This window comes from Psammomys obesus, unplaced genomic scaffold (assembly GCF_907164565.1).
Source record: "Psammomys obesus unplaced genomic scaffold, mPsaObe1.curated_primary_1811, whole genome shotgun sequence".
Classification (NCBI taxonomy): Eukaryota; Metazoa; Chordata; class Mammalia; order Rodentia; family Muridae; genus Psammomys; species Psammomys obesus.
The window spans coordinates 3,914,596-3,940,050 of record NW_026590699.1 but is presented as its reverse complement, the minus strand read 5'-3'; the positions used below and the strand labels follow the sequence as shown (position 1 = coordinate 3,940,050).

Here is a 25,455-nt window from a genome sequence, read left to right as displayed (position 1 = left end):
CACACACACACACACACACACACACACACACACACACACACACACACCCTTCCAATATACTCCCTTATAGGGAAGAAATGCACAATTACTTTGGCGGGGTCGGGGAGGATGACCCCACCTGTATGTCAAGCCGTGCTGTTTTGTCATGTATGCCGTCTGCAGACTGTCCAAGTTCTCAAGCCTTCCAGATGCTCACTGGCACAGCTCTTAGCTTCCTGTTAATTTTTGTCCCTGGGAACTCCAGCTTTGTACGGTCTTGCCACATTTGCATTGGGGTGACCTGGGCAGACCTACTTGTCTGCTTTGCTTGTTCCTCATTTTACTTTGATTGCTTTAATGATTTATGAACCTGATTTGCATGCCAGCATGCATCATTCAAATCTGCTAGAGTCTCTTCCATCTTGTAAAGGTCACATCCCAGTGTGGGGCTCAGCAAGGTCACTGGAGCCCTATACCGGTCCCAGGGCCCCTGAAAGTCAGCCTATTTCTTAACTCTCCCGTGAACACAGTCCTATTTGCTCTGGTAAGTGGGTGTCCAATGCTGCCATTCCTGTGTCTGGTTGCCTCAGTAATACGCATGTTTCCTCTGTTGTCTCCCCGTCCCTGATACTCAGGAGACCTCAGCCAGCAATAAATAACCAAGTGTTCCTCCTGGCTCATGGGACAGCGGACAGCGCACCAAGTACCAATTTCCCTCGTTGCCCCAGGACACTCTGCTTTTGTTTCAATGTTTCCAGGTTTCTCAGCTTCCATAGCACTCTGCTTGATCCCATCTGCCACCGCAGCCCATAGCCTCTCAAGCCATGCTCTGGCGGCTCTTGGCTCCTAGCGTGAAAGTCTTTGCCAGTTCAAACAGTTCAGACGCGGAGCATTGAGCCATGTTCATGGTTCCGTGTTCTTGCCATCATTAAAGCTCCCATCCTCAAAGATTTTTCCTCCACTCTATTGCAAGTCAGAGGGCTAAAACCACTTCTGCATACCTCTCTTGTTTGCTGTCTGATTCTGCCTGTGGGCTCCCAAAATTTTGGATCTCAGGAAGGGCTCTCCTGCAAGAATCTCACGTGGGCTATCTTTCCCTTCATCTTGCCATCTGTAAAAACTAGAAGCCAACACCTCTGTCTCATTCTCCCCTTTCCCGTTTCTCCAGCAAGTCAGAGGCTAATGTGGAAGATGGTGTCATCCACATAGCTGTTCTCCACTTTTTCCATTACATGGACAAGTTCTCTCTGGCAGACGGTTCAGCCTCAGCCACATCTCATCGCCTCAATCAAGGGCTGCACACAGCTGCCAAAACCTGCCTGTGATTCTCTTCCATACACGCTACTTTTATAGATTACAATATATTCCCTAGTCTACTAGCTGGTTTTTTGGGGGTGTCCCGGTAATCACATGGCAGATGGCTTTTTTTTTCGATCTGTGCACATGCTAGGCAAGCGCTCTGCCACAAAGCTACACCCCGTCCTGAGAAACTGTATGATGTCAAATGTGTTTATTTCAGCAATGCTTTCTTTCCCCACCCCTGCCGAAAGAGCAGTTTGGAACCGTTCTAATTGTGGGGTAAACATTACGTGGCAGGGGATGATGTGAGGTATGTCATTGTGAATAGCAAGACTGTGGACTTGCCTGTGGCTGGGGCCCTGCCTGCTAGTAAATCAAGTCTTTCTCCTCTTCTCACATTGTCTTAGTATGGCAAAAAGACCAGCTTTTCCTAGATGCTAAATTATGACACATACTTCAGATATGAGACATGCTTTTCTCCTCTCCTTTCTTTCCTCTGTTTTCTTTTCCACCTTGTGGTGAAGTGCCTGCCAAGGGAAATTCTAACTCACATCCAAAATCCTGCTGCCATCTCTAGTGAGGGCTGCCAGCTGGTTCCCCAGGGGCTGGGCTCAGCTTCTCCCCCTCTCCTGCCTTCTCTCCTGGGTTTGTCCTGCACAGGGAGGTGTGAATGCCTTCCTGAAAGCAGAAGCAAACATCAGCATTGTGATCTATGTTATTTTAAACTTCAGAAAATGAAGTGAAATATGACACCAACAACAATGAAGAGGAGGAGGGAGAATTGTTTGACTTTGACAGTGGAGATGAAGTTCCGGAAGCAGATCGGCAAGCCCCGTCTGCCCTCGGGACAAGCGGCGCTGATGGGCAAGCCCAGTCTGCCCACGGGCTGAGCTGCACTGAGGCTAGAGATACAGGTGAGACACCCTGTAAGTTAGTCACCCGGCCACGCTGCCCTGGGTCCTGCAGGAGGCTTTCTAACCTCTCCATGCTTACAGGACCCTGGTAGTTTCCTTCCCTGTAACAAAACCCCTGAGGTTTGGATGGACACATACTCTGAGAGGGTTTGGGTCCATGCCATAAAAGACCAAAGCAGAGCAGCTCACATGATGGCACTTGGGAAGACTGAGAGAAGAAATGTGAGGAGACAAGATAGCTCCTTCAAAGACACATGTGCACAACCCCAGTGACCCCTTCCTCCAGCCTGCTCCTACCTTCTAGTAGTCCATTCAGCTAGATCATCCCCAGGTTACCGAGATCTAGTGACTCTTAATAGCTCCTTCTGCCGGGGACCAAGCCACAAGTGGGCATTGCCATTTTATCACTATACATAAACTGGGATGGCTTACCTGTTTGAGTTCATATTTTTCAATTCTGGAGGTAGATCTGGGACTTGAGCAACTTAGCCAGGTAGAATGCACAGATGCAGCTGTGGTTCCTGTGGTTGAAAACCAGCTTCACCCTCCTTCATCCCCAGCCAGATCTCTCCATGCAGTTCTTCTTATTTGATGTGCTGTCCTGGGAGCCTCTGCAGAGTCTTCTCCATCTGTGCCCAGGGCTGATGCCAACTCCCCATTCTGTTGGTGATGGGCGCACGGTTCCCATGCCCTTACTACAGCCACAGGGACCCACATACATCCTTGAAACCCTGTTTGCTAACTAGTGTCCTTCTGTTCTCCAGGAAACGGAACTGGAGCTGAACCTGCCCCGGAGGCTGAGCCTGCGAAACTTGTGGTCCCAACAAGAGTGAACCCGTACTCTGTCATTGACATCACACCATTCCAGGAGGACCAGCCACCGTCTCCAGATGCAAACACAGAGGAAGAAGGGGTGGGCCTGCGTGTGCCCAGTGGCTACTCGGTGCCTGTGCCCTGTGGCTATGCTGTGCCGTCTAACTTGCCCCTGCTGCTGCCTGCCTACTCCAGTCCTGTCATCATCAGAGCAGAGTCTGTGGAAGAGGAAGGTAACGTGTCCCAAAGCTTATGCGATGACAGAGCACTCTGCTTAGGAGGTCTGCACCCAGGCTTTCTTTCTCATCTTATTATTTGTCTGGAGTGTTGGAAAAGGACCCCAAGCTAATGCCTCCTGTAGCCGCTCCGGTGCAGTGAGGGGCAGCCCAGAGGACAGTGGTGTGTTCTGCACACCAGAGAGAAGGCATGTGGCCTCCAGTCTAGAGCAGGCCTCAGCCCCATACTCTCTGTGACTTAGCGTCACTGTTACAGAGTGCGAACATGTCTCGTCTTCCCCTAAGCCACACGCTGTGCCAGGTCTCTGTAGTCCTCTGTGTGGTAAACGGTCAGAAGGCAGACATGCAGACCTTGTCCTTCAGTTCTGGGACCTCGAACGGTGCTTATACATGGTGAAATACAAACTTACGTACGTGCATACGTACATACATAATTAAAATAGCTTTCAATCATGTCAGATTACTTTCAAATAAAGTACTTTAAGTGGTACTTAGTTATTCACCAGATGCAACTAAATGGTGTTTTAGCTATCTAAAATGATAGCTTTTTCTTTTTCTCTCCTCAATACTAGAGTGTGAACCTGGAGGCAAGCAGTCTGCCAGTGAGCCACACCCACAGCCCCTTTGACTTCTTATTTTGAGGCCTGGTCTTGCTAAGCTGCCCAGGTTGGCTTTGAACTCACTCCATGGCTCAGGCAGTCAAGAACTATGATTCACCCTGCTTCAGCTGCCCTGAGCAGCTGTACCACACCCCTGGCATGTGGACACAGGTCCTCTGATGACTGCCCTTGTTTTTGGACGCTCTGTTAGAGAGAGAGGACGAACTGCAGGCTGTGGTCAAGTCTCAGCACTTTGGTCGATTTCTGCAGGAAATAATTATGTTTGCAACCTTCTATGGTTTTCAGTATTCAAAACTGAAAGGTTGTTTTCTCAGTTATTAAATATAAGTGAAAGAACCCTTACTGAAATTTTTCTTACAATTATAATCAGAATTCTGCCTCTGATAAGACTCCCCAGTGTGAGAAGAAATGTCTCACCCTGGGTGTTGTGGTGGCGTGCCCTGGAAAGAAAGAGAAAACCATGAGATGGGAGAAGGGAACACAGCAGAGATACTGAGGGACTGGGTTCTGAGCTGCTGGCCTCTTGACACCTGGTACCTATGCCCTGCCGCAGAGGAGGGGACGCTGTGCTCCACAAAGCTTCCCTGGGTCCCATATCCTTAAGTGTCCTTCCTCCCACCCCTGCCTCCATCTTCCCCAAGGCTGGCAGCCCAGCTGGAGCTCGGGCCTGGACACCTGGACACCGCCATTCCTGGAGAAGAAGAGTTCTGCTCGCTGTTGGCCCTCTACTGGCCAGAGAACTTCCTGTACATGCCGACTTACAGGCCTCTGTGTCTTGCCTCGTGTCTAGGGGTGCCCACTTTTCACCTGACTTTCTAGCAGTAGGGGCGTGCAGAGAACAGCTTTCTGGTGGTGGGCGTGGGGAAGCATCCACAGCAGGGTCAAGGGGCCCGCGAGTGCTCTCTGCCGCTGCTTCACCATCACCATGGCCTGGAAAGCTTGTGTAGCCAGGCCTCACCCCTGGCGACCTTGTGTACCATTTGGCATCCAGCTACACAGCTGTAGCCCACGCGCCAGGACCACACTGCCCTCATGGTTGAGGTCTCCAGGTTGGCTGCACAGGATTCAGCCCTCTGGGCTTTAGCCAGCTTTTGTGTGCTTGGAAAGTTTTAAGAGCTGTTGCTTCTGTAAAACAAGTCCCTTTCTGAGGGCTCTTCATGGCCGGCCCAGGAATCCAGCCTTTGCCTGAGGCCAGCCCTGCACCTTCCCTTAAGGGTTGCCCTCTGCCACTGCACAGGGATGCAGCCCACTGGAGGACGGGCAGGGCATCGCACACACGTGTGCCAGGTGACAGCACCATCTCCTGTGAGCCTGCCCCCTGAGCTGGCTCCCCGCACACTTCTCCCCAGCCTGCTATTTGGCGGTCTGCCTGTCTGTTCATCTGAGGCCAGTGTATGCGGGTCCTGTGGGGCTGCCTTTTCTGTGAGCACAGTTTGTGCATATGTGAGTCAGAAATGGGAGGGAAATGCCGGACAGAGCTGACTGTGCCTGGACAGACCTGGTGTGAGGAGGTGTGTGACATTTGGTGTCACGCCACTGTCATCTGGGTTTGCCAGGTGGATATGTAGAACTGCAAGAGTGTGGTATTGGCTTATTATTTCAACAAAGTACCTGACTGACCGATTTAGAGAGAAGAAAGATTTGCTTGGCTCACGGCTCTTGCCAGTTCATTCCATGGTCAGTGGCTGCATTGCTGTGAGGCAGAACATCCTAGAACATCACAGTACAGTGGTGATCAAATCGTGACCCCATTGGTGGCTAACCTTTGGCATCGGAGCCCTTATGGTTCAGTCACTCCTCAGTGATTGGATCCCTTAAACTAGGGACCATGACTTCAGGATATGAGCCCCCAGGGACACCATATTCAAGCCGGGCAAATGCTGAGCGTCCTCCCTCCAGTCTGATGTATCCTGTGTGCTTGCATTTAGTCTGTCACAGGCCCGGAACATCACGTTCCATCACCATCCTGTGATGAATACGTTTTATCTGAGAACTGATCATTTTTCAACCTGTGGTAGCATAAGCCTGTTATTGGTGAGAAAGAAACTTGAAATAATTTAAGGGTTAAAGTCAACTGTGGAAACATTGTGTCAGGTGAGAAACACTGTCGATATTTTCTCTTTCTCTTGGCAGAAGCAACAGAAGTTACTGGAAATGGGCAGTGCAATTCCCTAAGCTCGGAGGACCTTCCGCAAAGGTATCTCTGCTAACTCTAGATCTCCTGTGTTGACGCCCTTCGCTTTAGTGCTGGGCTCACTCATGCTGAGTTCTCAGGCCATCTGAGCTGTGGAAGACACAGCCTGCCCCTCAGAGTGCTACTGCCTGGGATCCTGCCTGCCTCCGTGTGCTTCCCATGTGCTCTGGCCTCACAGGGTCCCCTCTCTCCGTAGCATCAGTGCCAGCTGTAAGATGGTGGCCAGAGCTGTGACCTCTGTCATTCATTGGGCCAGCATGGGCCCATGAATTCACCTCAGCATGGCCATGGCTGGTCTTAATACCCTGTGTCTTCCTTCTGGTGATTAAGGATTAAAGTATCCCAAACTTAAAATTTTAGAAGTCACTGGAATTTCTAGGGAGAAATCTGCACATGTTTTCATCTAGTGGGAGTGGGGAATTTGGGACAAATCAGACCCACAAAGATAATTTTTCAGAAGCTGTAGTTCTCTACATGCTATGGGTTAGTAATCAGTGGCACTGAGGAGACTGAGATGGAAGGATCATGAGTCCTAGACTGGATCAGGCCACATAGTGAGACCTTGTTTCCCTAAACTTAAACCAGATCTGGGGAGACAGCTCAGTCAGTAAAAGTGCATGACACACAAGTGTGAGGACATGAGTTCAACCCCCATTGACCACATAAGGACCGGAGGCGGGGCTCAAACCTGTAATCCTAGCACAGGGAGGTGCAGACATGAGAATCCCACCAACTTCACCCTCATCCCCTCTCTTGAGATCTTACACATACATTTCCTTAGAACTTTAACCACCAAGGGGGCGGGGCAGGCAGAGGCTGTGTGTCCTTGTTGTGTCCTTTCCCTGACAGGTTGGGTTGTTTCCTCAGTGACTGGAATCTAATCCTTCTGTTTGCATGTGTTGGCTTTCAGAGCCCTCTGTGTATTTCTTCTGTACTGCTGGGCACTTGCCTTTATGACTGCCCCAGCAGGAAGTGGGTGGCCTGGGGCCTGTCACCCTGCCACCCTTTTGTCAGTGTTTTGGGACCTCACAGTGACGATTCACAGTTTGTCCAGAGAATCCCTCTTGTCATTCTTGTGGGAAGTATCACAGTGGCTCCATATTGTGTAAGACAGAATCTCAGTCCCCGTCTGCCTGTGACTGTCATGTATGGGTTTGGGTAGCCCCGTGGCCCGTGTGCCATCCTCCTGCCAGACTGTGCCACAGGAAGAGTGCTCTCACAGTCGGGTGGCATCATCTGTGACATTCGGGTTGTACAGAGAAAATGGCACTTGTGACGTGTGTGTATGTGTGAGTGAGAGATAGCTGATAGAGTTATGTGCATATCAGCTTGAACTTGGGATTCTTGCAGTTGTGCCTGGGAAGATCAACACAGACATATTAGTGTGTGCGCGCACAACTATCACAGGTCTCTTAACTCCCCCCCAGGACTGGCATGCCTCTCCACACTCTATTCATGATGTCTTTATTTCCAGTGGCGATCAAGGCAGTCAAGAAGGCAGTGCCCTGGCCCGGTGGGCAGCCGACCCTGCCAACACAGCATGGATGGAAAGTAGGTACCACTGGCCCAGGGGCCTGGATCCCCTGCCCCTAAGCACCTACAGGTCCCCAGAAGACAGCAATGGGTTTCCTTTCCAGACCTAAATCTTTAACTTGCTTTTGTTTACCCAAGCGCAGTCAAAAGCTCATGTATAGGAGTTTCCCGGGGCTCTGAAGAGGCCTTCTGCTTCGCATTGAGACAGTCACAGCTGTGCCCCAAGCATTTACGCCTCCTGTTTCTTCCTGGTACAGAATGGCTTCACTGCATGATGGGGAGCTAATTAAGGCTCTGACCTGCCGCCCATGCTCAGCCATTCTCTATTGAGACACCAGAGAGGCTTCTCGCTTGGGTTACCACCAGACTGATGCTTAGGGGAGTAGGGGCAGCGTTGGGGTGATGCTGGGGGCAGGGGACAGCGTGTAGGTCTTGGGTTCCACAGTTGTTTTAAGAAGCTGAGATGTTTTTAGACTGTCACTTGTTTTTTGATTGTTTTGTTTTTGTTTTTGTTTTCCCGACAGGGTTTCTCTGTGTAGCCTTGGCTGTCCTGGACATGCTTTGTAGATGAGGCTGGCCTAGAACTCACAGAGAGCCACCTGCCTCCACTTCCCTGAGTGTTGGGAGTACGGGTGTGCATCATCATGCCTGGCTGTATTTTGGTTTTTAAGGAAGTAAAGATTATGCCTTTTAGTACCCAGTAGCTCCTTATTTCTGTGTGGCTGTTTCAGATGATTGGCCTAATGGTCAAACCACCTTAGCTTTTCATGTATCTCCTGGAAAGTTTTAACTGTGACTAACAGGTTCTAGAACGATTGTGATGGCTCTTTGGGGGTGGCTGATTCAGAGCCATCACAAGAACCTGTCCTATCAACATCTTATTTCTCTCTGTCTCTCTTCCTCCGGTCTCTCTCCATCCCAAACAATTAAATGCTTTGAAAAACAGCAGCCCTGAGGCTTACCCTACCCAGCCCCATCTTGGGAGGAGAAATCTACTTGCCACAGTTGCTCGGTGTTAGTGGTGTGCAGGCTGCCACACTACTTCAGAAATGCAGTGCCTGGACTTGTTCTCCGTGGTGATGAGGAGGCATGCTACATGAGGGAGACAGTTCATTTACAGCCCATCTCCCAGGTGTTGAGGATGGTAGTCCCCATGGCTGGGTGTTCCTCCGCAGACAGAGCAGCAAGGACTTGGGAAAACTAACTCCAAAAGCCTTTTTAGGAAGCATATCTCACGTGAGACACTTCGCAGTTTCAGTGTTATTCGTGATCAATTGTGATCATTTTAAATGGTGTGTGACATTTTAATACACACACACACACACACACACACACACTTGTTAAGAAAACTTATTCGAAGAACACTCATGTTCCCATAATACAGGGAAGAAAAGTGCCCCATGCTTTTGACATATTCCTGGCCAGGTTGACTTCCACCTCCAGGGTACAAACACTACAGACAGAGCCATCAGTGTAGGTTCGGCGGATTCCCATTTAATGTGGCACCAGTGGAGTCTTTTATTCCTAAGACCTGTGTACCACCTTTGTATTCTGGTACGTCTGAACCCCACAGGCTTAACCCTGTTCAAAAGAGCCATGGAGAGATAACGCTGTTGAACACAGTTGTAGAATAAATGGGCTCGGAAACCACAGCACCTCCCCATGTTGGTCAGATTTCACATCTTTTCTGTTTAGAGCCAAAGCTCTCATTCAGAGTGGCACTTCTCCGTGCCGAGCCACAGTCGGCTGCCCTCCATGCTGGCCTCCCGGATGTTTATGACGCCAGGGGAGGCTGGCCTTATGACATTTATTTTACACGCCTCAGATTTGGTCAGTTTTTAACATATCTTTCTTTATATTACAGATCCAGAGGAAGCAATTTACGATGATGTTCCAAGGGAGAACTCGGACTCTGAGCCAGGTTTGCTCTTGTCTGGATTGGAGTTTTAGGCCTTTTGTTGATGCTAACGTCACTAGTGTGTGTGTGCAGTCCCCTGGGTCCAGCATGCACGTTTTCTGTCTTTGTGTGCTCCGTGCTTATTTTGTAAGGGGTGTTTGAAGACTGCTGTGCTTGCTCACCACAGCTGATGCACAAAGAGCAGAAGATATAAAACAATGGAGCAAAGAGGTTGGAAATGCTGAGGCTGAGACATCCCAGCCTATGTCTACGAAGTGACGTAAATAGGGAAGTACAGAGAGTCAGGGTAAGGCTTTCTAGCTCTAGAGGAAGACAAATTGTCAGATTGTAGAGATACAAGCCCGAAGCCAGAACATGGACCTAACCTTGGCAGAGTTCCAGATCCCAGCCACAGCCTCAAAGCAGCACGAGAAACAGACAAGCCGCTGAGAGCAGTGAGAAAAGATGACAGGCTTCAGGGTAGCTGGGAGAATGAGGCTGCTCCTGCGGCTTCCCCATCCAGACGAGCGCAATATTTTTAACATGGCACAGCAGCCAGAGGCCTGGGTTTGTCCTCACAGACTGGAGAAGCCATGCTGTCCTCCAGGGAAAGGCTGCAGAAGCAGAGGGAAGCAATGGGCGGCAGGAGAACAGTGAGCCTGGCCGCTGGCAGGCCTGTGGTGAGCCACAAGGCATCAGGCAAGGCAGGTGGGCTGACCCCAGAGCTGTGCTCTCTGTGCTGGCAGCCGGACCCTCTGCACTGGTGGGCTGTATTTCAGGCAGAAGCGGTTGGTTTTCTTGTTGCTCTTCGTGGTCTGCGGTTTGTTTGCCCATGAAAGGTCCGGTGTGTATATGATGACAGCACCCGAGAGCATAGGAACACATCATTTAATTTCTGAACCAGTGAGCAAAACCAATCTGGTTGAAAGCAAGGGATTGTAAGTTAAAAAGAAAATGACAGACAGCCTGAGGAAAGATTGTAGAGTGAGTCTAAATGCTGACACTTACAGTTAATATAATTTCGACCCAGCTGCCTGTAAAGGCTTTCAGATTGAATAGCAACACTGGCCGTGGGTGTAACGTGAGGGACATGTAAGGACATAAGCAGACATGTAGAAAAGAAATATGGTAGCCCGCATGTATCTGTGTAACTAATAACCTGTTAGGTGTTGCAGTAGCCGCCATTGATAGCCACCTAACGAATACACATTAGCTGTCCTGCTCCCTGGCATTCTTAGAGGTACAAAGTGGCCTCATGTCAGAGGCTTCAGAAACACACAGAAAGTTCTGTCTGAGGTATGTCCAGAAACAAGTTCTTTTCGTAACCGGAGTGAGATTTTAACAAAGCCCTCGCCACTGTTGATGGGTGCTGGCTACAGAAGCAGCGGTTGTAGAACGCTGGTAGACTGGCTTAAAGATAGATTTGAAGACATAGTTTCCAAGTACATGTAATGCTTTAAAATTATGCACTGCACTCCAGTGCAAGCATTACCAACTGTATGTAAAAGTCAGTTGATGAACAGTCTGTCGTAGGGTTTCTATTGCTATGATAAAAGTGCCATGACCCAAAGCAACTTGGGAGGAAAGGGTTTATTATTTCAGCTTATAACTTTCAGGTCATCTGCCATCACTGAGGAAAGACAGGGCAGGGACTCGAAGGAGAAGACTGAAGCAGAGACCGTGAAGGCCTGCTGCTCGATGACTTTCCCTGCATGGCTTGCTCAGCCTGCCACACCCGCAGGAGTTGCACCACCCACGGGGAGGTGGGCCCTCCCACACCAGTCATTTCTCAGAAAATGTCCCGCAAGCTTGTCTACGAGCCAGTGAGGCGGGGGCATTTTCTCGGTTGGGGTTCCCTTGCTCAGATGACTCCAGCTGCGTCAAACGGACATTAAAGTACTACGCAGGCCAATACAAGTGATAAGAATAATATGAACATAGTTTTTAAAAGGATAAAAATAATGCACATCATTGCATCTGGTGGTAGACAGCTGTCATCCTAGCTACTCAAGAGGATGAGGTGGGGGGGAGGAGGGTTGGAAGTTCTAGGCCAGCCTGAGCTTCAGAGTGAGTTCAAGGCATGCTGGACCATAGTGTGGCCCAATAATAAAGAAAAAGATAAAGGGCCAGGAATATATAGAGGGCCACTGCAGAATGTGCAAGCTCCTTCATTCCATCCCCAGCATTACCATGAATGAATGAATGAATGAATGAATGAATGAATGAATGACAAATATTTAGAAATTTAAAACCACTTTACAAAGTTATACTATTATCTTCAGAACTCATCAAAGATGAAATCAGACTGAAAATCATAGCATAATATGACTTTAGTAATCTTTCAAACGTTCAGATTTACAATAGTAAAGTTATTGAGATAATAGCCTATGTTCAAAGTAGTGAGATCCAGCCCAGTTCTTTGGAGGACGGTACCAGCGGGCGGCAGAAAGGATGAGAGAAGCCATTTATCAACCTTAGGCCCCCCATCCATCAGGAGTCACCTCTGCATCACTTCCCACCTGCTTTTCACCTATAATATATATTTAATCCTTGCATATTCCACGCACAAAGAAAGATCTCCCTTTTGGGAAGTTCATGATGGCTGGCAAATTATTTAGTATATTGCCATGCTCTTTGCTGTGGTCGTTCTGGGTCCCTAGAGTGCCAGTGGTATAGTGATGTGCCAGAATCACACGCAGGGCATTTTTCAGAGTCCAGTCCCTGCCCACGTGGAGGAGGTCCCGAGAGCTAGAGTCCTCAGCAGAGTCGGCATTGTTCCTGAACAGTGCCAGACACCCTCCACCTGGACTTCGGGTGAGCGGGAACCTGGCAAGCTCATGACCTCAGAGTTAATTCAATATCGCCTTGCTGTGCGCACCCAGATGAAATGATTTATGATGATGTGGAGAACGGAGACGAAGGTGGCAACAGCTCGCTGGAGTACGGGTGGAGTTCCAGTGAGTTTGAAAGCTACGAGGAGCAAAGTGACTCGGAGTGCAAGAATGGAATTCCCAGGTCCTTCCTGCGCAGCAGCCATAAAAAGCAAGTAGGTGCTTGGTCTGTGTGATAGGCAAGCGTCCTTCTGCTCGCCCGGCAACAGGACTGAGAAATGTGTTCGGAGCCACACACATTTCCATGGTTGTTTCTCAGACATCCATGAGTAGTTTGGAGAACATAAGGGTACCAGCTAAGCAGCCTCTTAGCTCTGAGCACAGAAGGATCTGATTACAGCCCCATAAAGTCACTTTTACAGTCCTAAACAGGCTCACCAGCAGGCCTCTGAGGAGGTGGTAAAAGCCAAGGGTGTTGACATGAGTGTAATCCCGCACTTGGGAGTTTGAAGTTGTAGGATTGCCGGGAACGTATGGTTTCAGGACAGCCAGGGCTGCCGAGAAAGACCCCTTCTCAAGAAAGAAGAAAAATATCAGTGGGTACCGAAGTAGTAGAGTCTGGGCAGTTGCCGTCCTTGTGTGCAGAGGGAGCTGGCTGGGGCTTTGGATAGCACAGGCCCCACTCTGCTTTGCTTCCACGCTGTCCTGCCAGTGACCAGCTGCATGTCCTCTGGATGATGTGTAAACAGGACTGAGAAGCAATGGTGAGCCATGAGGCTCCATACCTGGATCATCGTTTCCTAGAGAGAACTTTTATTTCTGGCGTAAAACTTCTTAGGTTACAGTCCAGGGAGGAACAAGGAAGCCCTAGAGTGAACGTTACACTGAGGCTGGGCCTGGCCCTGACTACAGCTTGCTCTGTAGCGGGATTCTCTGTGGCTGGCTGGGCCACATACTCTTGTTGGTGGGGTCCCCTGTAGCCAGGCAGAAAAGGGTTTCTGGGCAGTGCGTGTAACTCCTGTCGGTGGCATTCCCACGACAGGGTGAAAGGGCTGATTGACCGTGTACAGTCACAGTGGTGTCTGACCACTTCCTGTATGAGGTTGACGCAGCCCACGTGAGGGGCTCATCTGAGGCCCGGTGCCTGCCTTTGTGGTAGTTAACCATAACCTCCCTACGTGCTCGCCTTCCCCCAGTGACTGCAGCAGCCAGAGGCTGTGATCACAACCACGTTTCTGTGTCACCAGAGAACTGTCATATCCTCTAACTTATTTCAAACTCAAGGACAGTAGTACCAGCTCGCAGCCAGGCTTTGTCCAGGAACCTAGGGGTGCAGCTGGGATCTGTCCAGGGATGGATTTGCAATTGCAGCCAGGGGAACTCATGATGAGGTGAGGTTTGCCTGCAGAGAGCTGAATTAGACACTCCTGACCTAAACCATGGTCCTTAAAGAGTAACCCAGCGTCCAGGTGCCCAGGAACACCTGTGCTGCAGCAGACACTTCAGGCCCGTCCTCCTGATTGGCTCTGGCAGATGGCATCCAGTCTGGCAAAGCCAGTGGGGCTGCTCTTCTTGCCCTCAAGGTGGACTCATACTTAATGTCAAGCCTCCGGAAATGCCAGTGGGGAGGGTGGCAGGTGAGTCATCAACCTTTTGTTGCTAGGGGAAGCACTAGAGATGTCAGTGGGAAACGGCCTGCGAGTGTGGAGTAGTAAGGAAAGGGCATGGAGCCCACATCTCCTGCTTGGAGGATGGGGGCTGAGGACCTGGAGGGTAGGCCTGCTCAACATGGAAGTGCAGGGAGAGGAATAGGCTTTCTAGATGAGGGTGTCATGTCTTAAAAACTACCAGTGTAAAACTGAGTTGCTGAAGTAGTATCAGATTTCTCTTAAACATTATTTAAAGTGTCCGTGTCCTGGTTGACAGGAGACATTACCCTCTGGGGAGAAATGGCTAGCTGTGTGTGTCTGAGATGGTGGTGACTGTAAGAAGGTTGGTTCGGTGCACATGGCCAACCCATCAGTTAGGGTGTCTTGTTAACAGGGAGACCGTCTTCCCCCACAGCAGCTGCACTGCAACAGCCTTGAATACCAGGCCCCTCCCCTTGGATGCTGGAGCAGACTAGCCTTATGTGTGCCACGTGTGCAAATTCCTCTCTCTAGGATGCATAACTGAACGGTCTTACACAGATCTTGCTGTACATTTATTGGCTCTGCTCTTCCCTGGAGCGTATGCACTCAGCAATGGGAAGAGCGTGTATCCTCCCTGCACGCCTCACTCATGCATGCGTTTGCCTGTGGTCCACAGAGCTGGCCGTGGCCTCCCCCAGAAGGCGTCACATCCCTTCATGCAGGACAGCCTCTGGGGACCCACAGAGCCTGTCCTGAAAAGCATATCTCTTTGTGCCGCAGCTCTCTCATGACCTAACCCGCTTTAAGGCGCACTGTGAGGAAAAGATGAGAGGCTTGGTGGCCAGTACGGTGGGAAGCGTGGAGGCGCAGCAGGCAAAGCACAGCAGGCAGGAGCGGAAGGTAGCGTGGCTCCTCCTTACCCCTCTGCAACCAGCATGTGGCCCAGAGCCCGCCTCGCTGTGCATAAGACAGACGCCATGTGCAACTCAGCCAGAACAGCAGTTCTCAAAGCACGGCCCTGGGCTCCCAGGTCACTCACGCATTTCCAGGGCCATCGTTAATGATTTCTGAACGTGGTCTGTCCCAAGTGAAGGGAGGAGGTTTCTAGGAGCTTTGCAATCTGTGACATCACACCAGAGAGAGTGTAGAATCAGCAGGGTCTGGGAGATGCCAGGAAATGCAAAATAAACATCAATTTTTGTTTTGGAAAATGAAATCATTTCTCATAATTATGTTATTTCATGTAAAATGCAACAGACTGATTATCTTTTAAGTAAATACCAATATAGCATCTAAAGTTGTTACCAATTTTAACTTAAATACAGTTGCTATAGATTAATAAATATAAATGAAAGCCAAGTGAAGTAAAGCAAGTGCCTAGCAAGCTCAAGGCCCTGTGCTCCATTTCTAGCATAGCTCAAATACACAAAAATGATTGTGAAGCTTAAGGGACTCCTAGGCCAAAAGTTTGAGAACTACTGGGTTTGCGTATTGTAGTCAGTCCTTTGAGATGTGTTTTAAAAGGGCACTGTCAAGTAACCTTCACTGACCCTCCACCCTCTGGCACCCTGTGATTATTCATGTGTTAGATGGAATTTCACTAAAACCGATGTGCTTGGAGCCAGCTCTGGGCAGGTGGTGGCTCCTATCTTGAGCATTTATATACTAGGCTTTCTGAAGAGCCATCTACCCTCGAGTCCTCTCACTGGTTGGTTCCCTGCAGGGCAGTGAGAAGACAAAGGCAGATCCATGAGGCCGTTGGCTAACTCTTGGGTTTTCCTGGGAACCACAGGCTCTCTGCCAGATGGTCAGCTGAGTCCAGCTTAGAAATGTGTGGATGATGGTGAGTGACCGGTCAAAGATGTGAGCAGGCACTAGGAACATGAACAGTAAGAGTCTTGCATTCAGGTTGAGCCTTGGGTGAGTCTCCTTACCTCCCAGAATTTGGTCTTACCTGCCTAACATGGAAATGTGCTTTGGGATTTAGGGGATCTCTCTGCCCCCCAGTCTGCATTCCTCTGATTATTCTGATGTGGTCAATTGGGGCTAGAGGTGCAGTTGCCCAGGGTAGGGTCAGGACGAACAGGACCAGTACCTGCAGTGAGCTAAAAGAGGTAGCCCTTAACATACCAACATGTTAAGGTCATGTATGGGGCTGAAGGCACAGGAATTAGGATCGGGGGCAAGAGTCACTTTGATGTTTTTACTGTCACAAGAAAGAATGGTTACAAAGGGATAGAACTCTAAGTTGCTGTGCTGGATTGGAAGTGGAGATGAGGGGTTGATTATGGCTATGCCAAACAGTTGTTGAAAGCAGCAGTGTCAGCATTGGGAAGTAAGGGACTTTAGTATGGACTCTCCCAAAGATAGCCTGCCTTGTTCCCTGGGTGAAGTGGTCCAGAGCAGGTAGCAGAGGCATGAGCTGCAAGCTTAGTTGCCATGGCAGCCTGCTGAGAGTTGTGATCTGGCCAAGAGCTGGTATGAGGGATGCTGTCTTCTTTCTTTATCGGCCTCTTGGTTTTTCTCTGAAAGAACATTCAGTGTCCATTGTCAATACCTTCAACACCAGCTGTGTAAAGAAATGAGACACGAGCATATGCCAAAGCCACTCTCAGGCACCTGTGACTTAAATTTGAATGTTAAATCACAGCTAGTCCAGTGAACTCAACCTGCATGGGTTGTCTTTCTGATTTATATCTCGACAGAGGAATTGGCTGCCTTGCACCTGGACCAGTCTCGGCCACTCTCTAGCCCTGACTGTGTCTTGTCCCTCTGAATAAGTGAGTGTAGCTTTACCTGGGATGAGTCAGGAAGGACCTCTGTGGAGAACATCCAAAGTTTACTTGAAGCCTTGAGCATGCAATTAACTCTCTGCCCTTGGATTAAGGGCATGCTTTGTAGACTGCCACCATACAGAACAACTTGTGTTTGGAAGAGATTGCAATAATAATAACAATAATACCCCACTTTGATATAGAAGGAAAGTTTTTGAGTCATGTCAAGGAAGGGCTCTTTAACAACAAAAAAAACAGAAAAAAAAATCAAAAGTATTCCAAAATCACAAACACATGCACACTGAAAATGACCAAGAAGCCTCGCCCAAACTGAAAAGCTCATTCCAGGTGACTTTTCAACCCAGACTACTTGACAGTATTCTTTTAAAGTAACAGCAGCAGCTGCAGCACATGGAACGGCCACAGCTCCTTACTCATTTGCTTCTGCTTTACAGATGCAAAAGCTCATGAAGGCAGCCAAGGAGGGCACCAAAGATGGGCTGGAGAAGACCAAAGCTGCTGTGAAAAGAGGCCGCTCCTTCATCAGGACCAAGTCTTTTGTCTCTCAAGGTCTGGGACTCATTTTTGTATCCAGCATGAACCCGGCTCTGCTTTCCTTTCCCTTACCACACCTGGTCATGTGAGGAGAGACAGTGTGAGAAGTTCCCACACTTCTCAGCAGAGACACTTCTGCCCCACCCAGGTGACCTAGGCCTGCCGCTCCCAAATGATGGACACTCTGCTCTTAGAGGCCCCCATGCAGCTGCCGGGTATTGAGACTCATTGGCAAATACATAAGGGGGTGCACACAATAAAATCAGAACATTAAGGGAGCTCTTGCAAATAGCTGACTCTCCAGCTGCCTCCTCTCACTAGAGGGTAGTGTCCCAGTTGCTCCCCTGTACCCCTTCTCTAGAGCCCTCAGGGGTGGGGATCCCTATCTGTAGATTCCTAATCACTTCACCCATCCCAAACAAGACTAGTGCATGACACACTGATTGAGTATTGGCTTTCCCAGCTCTGCCATTCTACATGGATTAGTGCTGTATATCAAGAGGTGGTCCTCTACACAGGCCAGTGGAAGCCTTTTTGCCAGGGAGAGAAGACTTGCTGGTATCACAGTGCTCAAGTTTTCCTAAGTCTCACTAAAGATCCTGTGTAATCTTTATGACCTGTGTGTGTCTGGGGACACCAAATGCTGTCCTTTGGCTCAGAGGAAGTTCATGGACCACCACTCATGGGATTTGAGGTCCCAGCTATTATCTGAAGGCTAACAAGTCCTTCTGGGATAAGTGCAGCAAATGTTTGGCTCAGGATGGGATGGTTCTTGTGGGGTGTGGTTAGGAAAGAGGTGTAGTACCTCAAAGGTGTGTCCCTAAACAGGACATCTGTCTCTACTTCCCAAGCTGCCAAATCACCACTTGGTCTGAGCCAGAGTTCATGGTCCTGGATGTCTCTGAGTTACCTGGAAAGCTCTTTAGAAGTATCACATGCTCAGGTCCCTAGCCATCTAGTTGGCCTTTTGGAGTTTCTTTTACCCAGAAGCTCTTGTGCCCACCACTTCCAGACACAGCTCGGTCTAGTTCTTAAAGGTGGATTCAGTTTGATTTCACCTTTTTGCCCCTGTGCTAGGAGTGGAACAGACCCCATCAAATTGCTAACAAGCACTCCACCACTGAGCCGCATTCCCAGCTTCAGTTTAAAGCTTTTGGTTTTTGTAAAGTTTTTTTCAGCCCTCAGTGTGAGAAAGACAGGAAGGTGAGAAGTAGGTCCCACTTGCTGCTTTTTCTGCTTCCGATTGTGTGCTATGTAATATTAGAATCTAAAATATCTATATCTACCTTTCCATTTGGCTACCTAATATCTTTGATTGAAATTAAACTTCAAAATCTCAAATATTGATGCTTTTTTACCCTTGTGGTAGAACTTTTTATTGGGTTTGTTAAAATTTCAGTTTAATAATAGCCAGGTGGAAAGTACATATATGGATTTGAAATGCTTACACAAAAGATTTATTTTAAAACACAGCTTATTTTACACTCTGATAATGCCAGAAATACAGAATTTTGATGAGAAACTCATGCATTTCTTCTCTCTCTTTCTCTGTCTGTCTGTCTAGATCACAGGTATTGCTTTGAAGAAGAGCAGAATTTGTTCATTGATGTTGACTGCAAGCACCCGGAGGCTGTCCTGACCCCAATGCCCGAGGGCTTATCTCAGCAGCAGGTAAGTGAGCGGCGGGTGCTCGCGCTGCAGGACCTGCTGCTGCTGTCACTGATAACCCACCATACGCTGTGCCTTCCACAGTTCTCTCCTAACCCAGCAAGGGAAAGAAAGGTCTGGTCGTAGCTCTGGCCTCAGCACAGGTCCCTAAATACCATAGATATCACCGCTATGTGTAAGTGTGAGAAATGTGTGGCACGTACTTCTTTGTCACAAACTATTCATTCTAGTTCATACTACAGAGACAGTAAGACATGGTGGTCCATGCCTGTAATCCCAGCACTGGGGAAGTTGAGACAGGAGGAATGCTTCCAGTTTGAGGCCAACCTGGGCTACATAGCAAGACCCTATATCAATAAAACAAAACCCTCAAAGAGGCAGTATACAGGTGTGTGTAAAAGATGTATACAGCCCGGATGATCCTCAGTGGTCCGGGGTGCAGGCTTCAAACCTGTAGCTGTTGGGGGCTGGAGAGATGGCTCAGAAGTCAAGAGCACTGGCCCCTCTTCCAAAGGTTCTGAGTTCGATTCCCAGCAACCACATGGGATCTGGTGCCCTCTTCTGATGAGTAGGTGTATATGCAAGGCAGAACTGTATACATTATAAATAAATCTTTAAAAAAAAAAGATGTATACATAGGTGCCTAAAATTGAGATTAAAGTGATATACGTTATTTTTAACGACTCACTGTTTATTTTATGTATGTGAGTGTTTTTCTACATGTATGTAAGTACACCGTGTGTATTCATGGGGTCCATGGCAGTCAGAAAGGGTATCAGATCTCCTGGAATTGGAGGTACAGGTGGTTGTGAGTCACCATGCAGGTGCTGGGAACTGAACTGGTCCTCTGAAAAAGCAGCCAAGGCGCTTAACCACTGAGCCATCTTTTCAGCCCCCAAATGATAGACTTTTAGTAACTAATGAAATTATCTGGAAATGATTCAATTCTTAACATCTGATAGAAAGTACAGAGGAGATATGTCAGTGGTTTCAGTTTGATTTTACTGGGTAAAAGTGAAAAACACTTGAAACAAATAATTTAATGTGTGAAACTTTGAGGGAGTGAAAATTATTTGGACGGGATTTGAGGCCTTTTCCACATGGATAGCAGAGTAAAAATTGTGTCCAGTAAAATGGTTGGATGTGTGAGCAGGTGGGTTGGTGAGTGGTTGGATAGGTGGGTGGGTAAGTGGGTGGATAGATGGATGGATGGTGAGTGGGGAATAATACATAGATGCATAAATGAAGATGACTAACAAGTTAAAGATGAACTAGTGGATAGGTAGGCAGACCAATGATAGAGATGCATAGATCATGTATCGGTACCTAGATACAAACCACGGACATGTAAGGAGAACAACATAAAGTGCTAAGTTGCAAGGTTAGAGTTGAAAGGTTAAAGAGGATGTTTAGGAGTTAATAGTTGGCCAGGCTCTGTGAGCCAGCTTACCCTCTCTTAGAATTGAAAATGGAACCAAGGCAAAATATGGTTCGTCAGCAGGGCTTTACACGCATGCACGCACACACGCAAGGAGGTGTGGACAGCCAGGGAGCTGTCTGGTTAATTACTAGTTGGTGCAGCTGAGGCTGGATGCAGTCTAGCCCTGTGGTCCTCCAAAGCCCTCTGTCTGTCTGCATTTTACAGAGAGAGAGCTGGTCATTCAGAGGAGGCTGATGATCTGAACCGCTCCTGGCAGATACACATGGGAAAGTCTGATTTTTGCGTCTCAGTCTCATCACAGGTCCTCTCTTGACCCCTCCCTCATGTCTCCCAGCTGGGGACATAACCTGAGCTGCTGGCCAGAAAAGGATTATTGACAGCTTGGCCTGGAAACAGAGAACCTGGCACTTCCTCTCTGTTGCTGTCTGCCCCACCCACCTCACTTGAGCATGAGTTATAATAAGGGAAAGGCTTACTGACAGCATTCTTGAGATGCTCCAGCATTACTCTTTCCACGTTTGACCATATATAGGATCTCAGCTTGGTATCAGGCACAAAAGATATGAATGATACCTGGATCCTGGTTCTCTTTCAGCATCCCTGTGCCAGACAGGAAGCTCAGAGGAAATACTGTCTCTGGTAGACAGAGGGACAGATCCACAGAGGAGGTAGGACAAGGCATAGATCCCTAGAGGTGGGAGGATGGAATGAACCTGATGATCCAGGTAGCCATTCAGCAGACACCATCCAAACAAAAGGAATAGGCTGGAGCTAGACAAGCAGCATTGGTGGGCGTAAGACCAAAAACAGGGCAATAGAGTGTGTGAGAAAGTCGACAGGCCTGTCTTGAAACAGTGGGCAGGGATGTAGAGTAGATGGGCTACTGAGCTAGGGTATCTAGTGTGTGAGGAAACAGCAAATAGAGCCTCGGTGTTTGTGAGGAGATACAGGTATGTCAGCTCTGTGCGGACATAGATGTTGTGTGGGGTGTGTGAAAGGATAGTGTGTATGGGAGATAATGACCAGGGGTGTGAGGAAACAGTGGATAGAGGTGTGGTGTGTGTGAGGAGATGGTGATACCACATGAGGAGGAAATGGCTAGTAGCATATACAGGCATCTTCTGGGGACAGCCACTGATAAGATTTTATCTTATTTCTGCCTCGTTTATTTGCTTACTTACATTTTATTTGTGCGTGTGTGTATGTGAGCACATGAGTGATGTGTGTGTGTGTGTTTGTGTTTGTGTGGTGTGTGGAGTCAGTTCTCTCCTTCCACCTTGGGTTCTGGTGATGGAACTCTAGTCTTCAGGCTTTCGGGGCAAGTATCTCACCTGCTGAGCCATCTGGCCAGCCCACCCAGGATTTTAAACAGGAGCTATCGGCACATCTATAATCCCAGCAGCCTCTTGGATGCTCGTTGTGCTTAATAGGACAGGGAGTGGGGTGCAGGTGCCCTCTGGGTTACATGGGTGACTGTTATATAGAAGAATCTCTGCAGGAGACTGTAGTCCTGAATCCCACCCTTAGGTCCACACTAGGATTGGCTTGGCTACATTGGTTGAGTTTAACGCCAGCTCTACTTCTGCATGGCATGGAGAGAGCTGTTATCAAGTAGCCCATGAGTTCTTACTTTTCACATGCTAATGAAGGTCTGGGGGAGGAATATGAGTGTCATCTCAGCACTGGTGACCTGGAGCAGGGGTCCTGCAGTTCTGCGTTCATTGTCAATTTGCTTTCCTACAGTTGTGAATCACATGCATCATTTTTCCTCCTGGCTACTGAGTTCTCCTTAAGAGTTATGTCTTTAAGGGTTAAACCGGGGGTGGTGATGCTTTTGGATTCTTTTTTTTCCCCCTTCTGTAACGGGTAGAAGGTCATATAAGTAACCGGAAAGGCTGCACCTCGGATATTCTTCTCATGCCCTATTTTGGGAAGGGATAGGGCAGCAGCTCTTATATTTTGGAGACTTTATTGAAAATTATTTGCATCCTGAGGGCACTAAGTCTTACCAGGCACCCTATAACAACCAGTGTGCGGACAAGAGTGGCATGGATGGTCTGGAAGCTCTTTAAGCTCAGGCCCCAGTAATTAATGCTCACAATGCTCTGACTTCTCAGCAGACCTGTCACCTTGAGGACAATGCCGCCTCCCTAGTTTGTTCCTTCGGATTTGTAGTTCTTAGGGCGATGTTGCATCACATGCCATTTGATGTGTCCGTTCTAAGTGCCTGAGAAGGCTGACATCACCTACAGCAGCAAGAACATCCTGATGGTGGGGTGGAGCTTGATTGTTGACCACCTAATATCAGTTTCTGGCCCCGTGACCTAAGCTGTTGTCTCGGGATCTTAAGTGATATTTGAATCCTTAGGTTAACCCTTTGGTAGTACTCAAGAACCTTGGGATAGGGTCTGGACTTGTTAATTTTTAGGAACAGTAGCCTATTTCTGCCCACAGGAGTGAAGAGCCCACGCTCTAGCTACTCCTGAGAATGAACTAAGGTAGTGGAAATGGCCTCATGGCCACTAATCCCCTAATCCCACTACATCTGTTTGTTTTTGTTTGTTTGTTTGTTTTCTTTTTTGAGGCAAGTTCTTGATTTGTAGGCAAAATGGTCAGGAATTCACTACGTTGCCCAAGTTCATGGTCAATCCCCCTGCCTCAGCCTCCTGAACACTGGGATTACGGGTGTAAGCCACCAAGTCCAGTGTTTACACATCTTCTTAAAAATAGAATTGGTGAGAGACTTAGTTGGTAATGCTTGCTGCATGTGCATGAGGATTTGAGTTGACTCCCAGAAACTGTGTAAAAAGTCAGGCATGCTGAGGTGCATCCTGGCAATGGGGAGGCAGGTCAGCCAGACCTCTGTGGCTCACTGGCCAGCAAGCCTACCAGACTCATGATCCACAGGCCAGCAGAAGATCCTGTCTCAAGAATCAAAGTGTCTGGATACGACACACAGATTTGATCTCGGGCCTACGCACTGCCTGCCTGTCTCTCTTACACACACGCACACACAAACATACACACATCTACCCGTTCCTTTAACTGTCCTAGAAGCTTCACTGTCGCCTTAGTTCTGTGAGTTGAATTTGTAGTTCTTTTTCTAAGAGAGCAGTGACTGTCTTGTTGACGTGTCATAAGTGCTGGTTAAACTGTGAACCACATGAGTGTTCTGTGTGGAAATGACTTCTCGGCCCACGAGGTGGCACTGCTGTATGCTCAGATAATGTCACTTAGCAGGTGTTTGGCCTGGAGGAGTTCCTCCGTGCGCCTGTGTGTGTGTGACGGGCGTGCATGTGTCCACGTCATGTGTGATGGTGATGTCTGTAAAAATGCATGTGTTGAAGATGTTATGTGTTTGTGAGTGTGGTGTTAATTCTTATTTCCCATTTATGGCGCTTTTACTTGCTGGGGTGTACTTGGGCTCCAAATGTTGCTGGCAGTTTGCAGACCTCTTACAACCACATGCCCATACTTTACATAACAGGACAGAGTTAACACACTGCCTAGCTGGGTCTTAGCAACACATGGCCTGTTCTTCTGCCTCCCGCAGGCATTCTACCTGTCTATAACTTGAGAATGAATCTCAGGTTGATGTTGCAAGTGGCATTATTTGGTTGGGGACGAAGCTATTTTGGCCTCCATTTATACATGAAACGTCCTGTCACTTAGTATTTAAAAACACAACACTTGATTGGCTAACTCAGACCATGGATGTTGCATAAGTGAGCGAGTTTGTTTCTCTTGCTACAATTGCATTTGCTCTGCTGTAGTTATAGTTTGTAATTTGAGGTTTAAAAGGTGACAGTTGTATCAATAGAGAGGTGTGTTTTAATTACCACTATGCTACTTGAGTAACATACCACTTAAAACATTTCCTCAGAGTCTTCTTTGAATTCCATTTTCTTTCTCTCTCTCTCCTCCCTTCCTCCCTCCCTCCCTTCCTCCCTCCCTCACTCTCCCTTTCTTCCCCCCTCCCTCCCTCCCCCCTTCCGTCCCATGCTCTCATTACCCTGGCTGGCCGGAACAGAGATTCACCTGCCTCTGCCTTTCAACTACTGACTAAAGTCGCACACTACCACATCTGGATAAAACTAGTTCTTTAATCAGTAAGCTTGAACATAAAAAGTTGATCTGTGTGTATCCTGAAGCAATTTTCTCCCATCTTATGTTCAATTTCCCACAGGTTGTGAGAAGATACATTCTGGGTTCCATTGTTGAAAGTGAGAAGAACTATGTAGATGCTCTCCGGAGGATTTTGGAGGTAGCTTGGCCTGTGTTGCATACATCATACACCTTCTCTACCCATTTGTCATAGTTTTGCTGTATATGTTTCTGTAGGCGTATGATTTATGACCAAAAACTATAATTTGAGAATTTTTTCCAGGAGTATACATGTTGTAACTGTGTCCTGTCACTGAAAGTCACATGATCTGCTTTGATGTGAGAATGGCTGTCTTTGCAGTCTGAGTGACTGAACTGTCCACACTTGTTTCTGCTTCAGCAATATGAGAAGCCGCTGTCAGAGATGGAGCCCCGGCTCCTGAGTGACAGGAAGCTCAAGATGGTGTTCTACCGAGTCAAAGAAATCCTGCAGTGCCACTCCATGTTCCAGATCGCTCTGGCCAGCCGTGTGTCTGAGTGGGACGCCGTGGAAACAATCGGCGATGTTTTCGTGGCCTCGGTAATCCAGCAGACCCCATTTCCCACCCCACCTGAAGCTCTGTGGGTTCTGATCATGAAGACACATGCCCCTTTCAGGGTGGCATCACTTCCCTGAACCCCAGATTCCAGAAGGGTGCATGCTGATATGTGGGTGCCCTCACCCAGTTTTTACCATTATAGAAGGAGCGGGGGCCCTTCCTTGGGGGGCAAAGGGGACTGTGCAGAGGTTCAGGACGAAAGGCAGATCCAGAGAGGCTTAAGTGTATGTGCTTCATCGCACTTCGATTGCACAGTCATTTACCTTAGCTGCACTTTTGCTGCTGAGCGAGCGCCCTGCCTGTGTAATGGCAGTATCAGCGGGCCCCTTCCTGGTGTAGGTTGCATCTTCTCTCTATATTTTCTCTA

General features: G+C 48.4%; 1 protein-coding gene across 2 annotated transcripts in view; it reads left to right on the top strand.

The window, feature by feature from the left end:
• Nucleotides 1–25,455, top strand: part of Arhgef10 (Rho guanine nucleotide exchange factor 10) — an 83,888-nt gene that overhangs the window by 14,582 nt on the left and 43,851 nt on the right. The window contains exons 3-13 of one of the 2 annotated variants that reach the window (XM_055608473.1): nt 2,010–2,192; nt 2,957–3,238; nt 5,995–6,058; nt 7,530–7,606; nt 9,453–9,509; nt 12,368–12,531; nt 14,728–14,847; nt 17,177–17,291; nt 18,841–18,947; nt 24,572–24,649; nt 24,890–25,069. In XM_055608473.1, coding sequence (XP_055464448.1) covers nt 2,010–2,192; nt 2,957–3,238; nt 5,995–6,058; nt 7,530–7,606; nt 9,453–9,509; nt 12,368–12,531; nt 14,728–14,847; nt 17,177–17,291; nt 18,841–18,947; nt 24,572–24,649; nt 24,890–25,069 — 1,427 coding nt within the window. The remainder of the gene's footprint in view (nt 1–2,009; nt 2,193–2,956; nt 3,239–5,994; nt 6,059–7,529; nt 7,607–9,452; nt 9,510–12,367; nt 12,532–14,727; nt 14,848–17,176; nt 17,292–18,840; nt 18,948–24,571; nt 24,650–24,889; nt 25,070–25,455) is intronic. The other variant, XM_055608474.1, reaches the window with a different exon arrangement.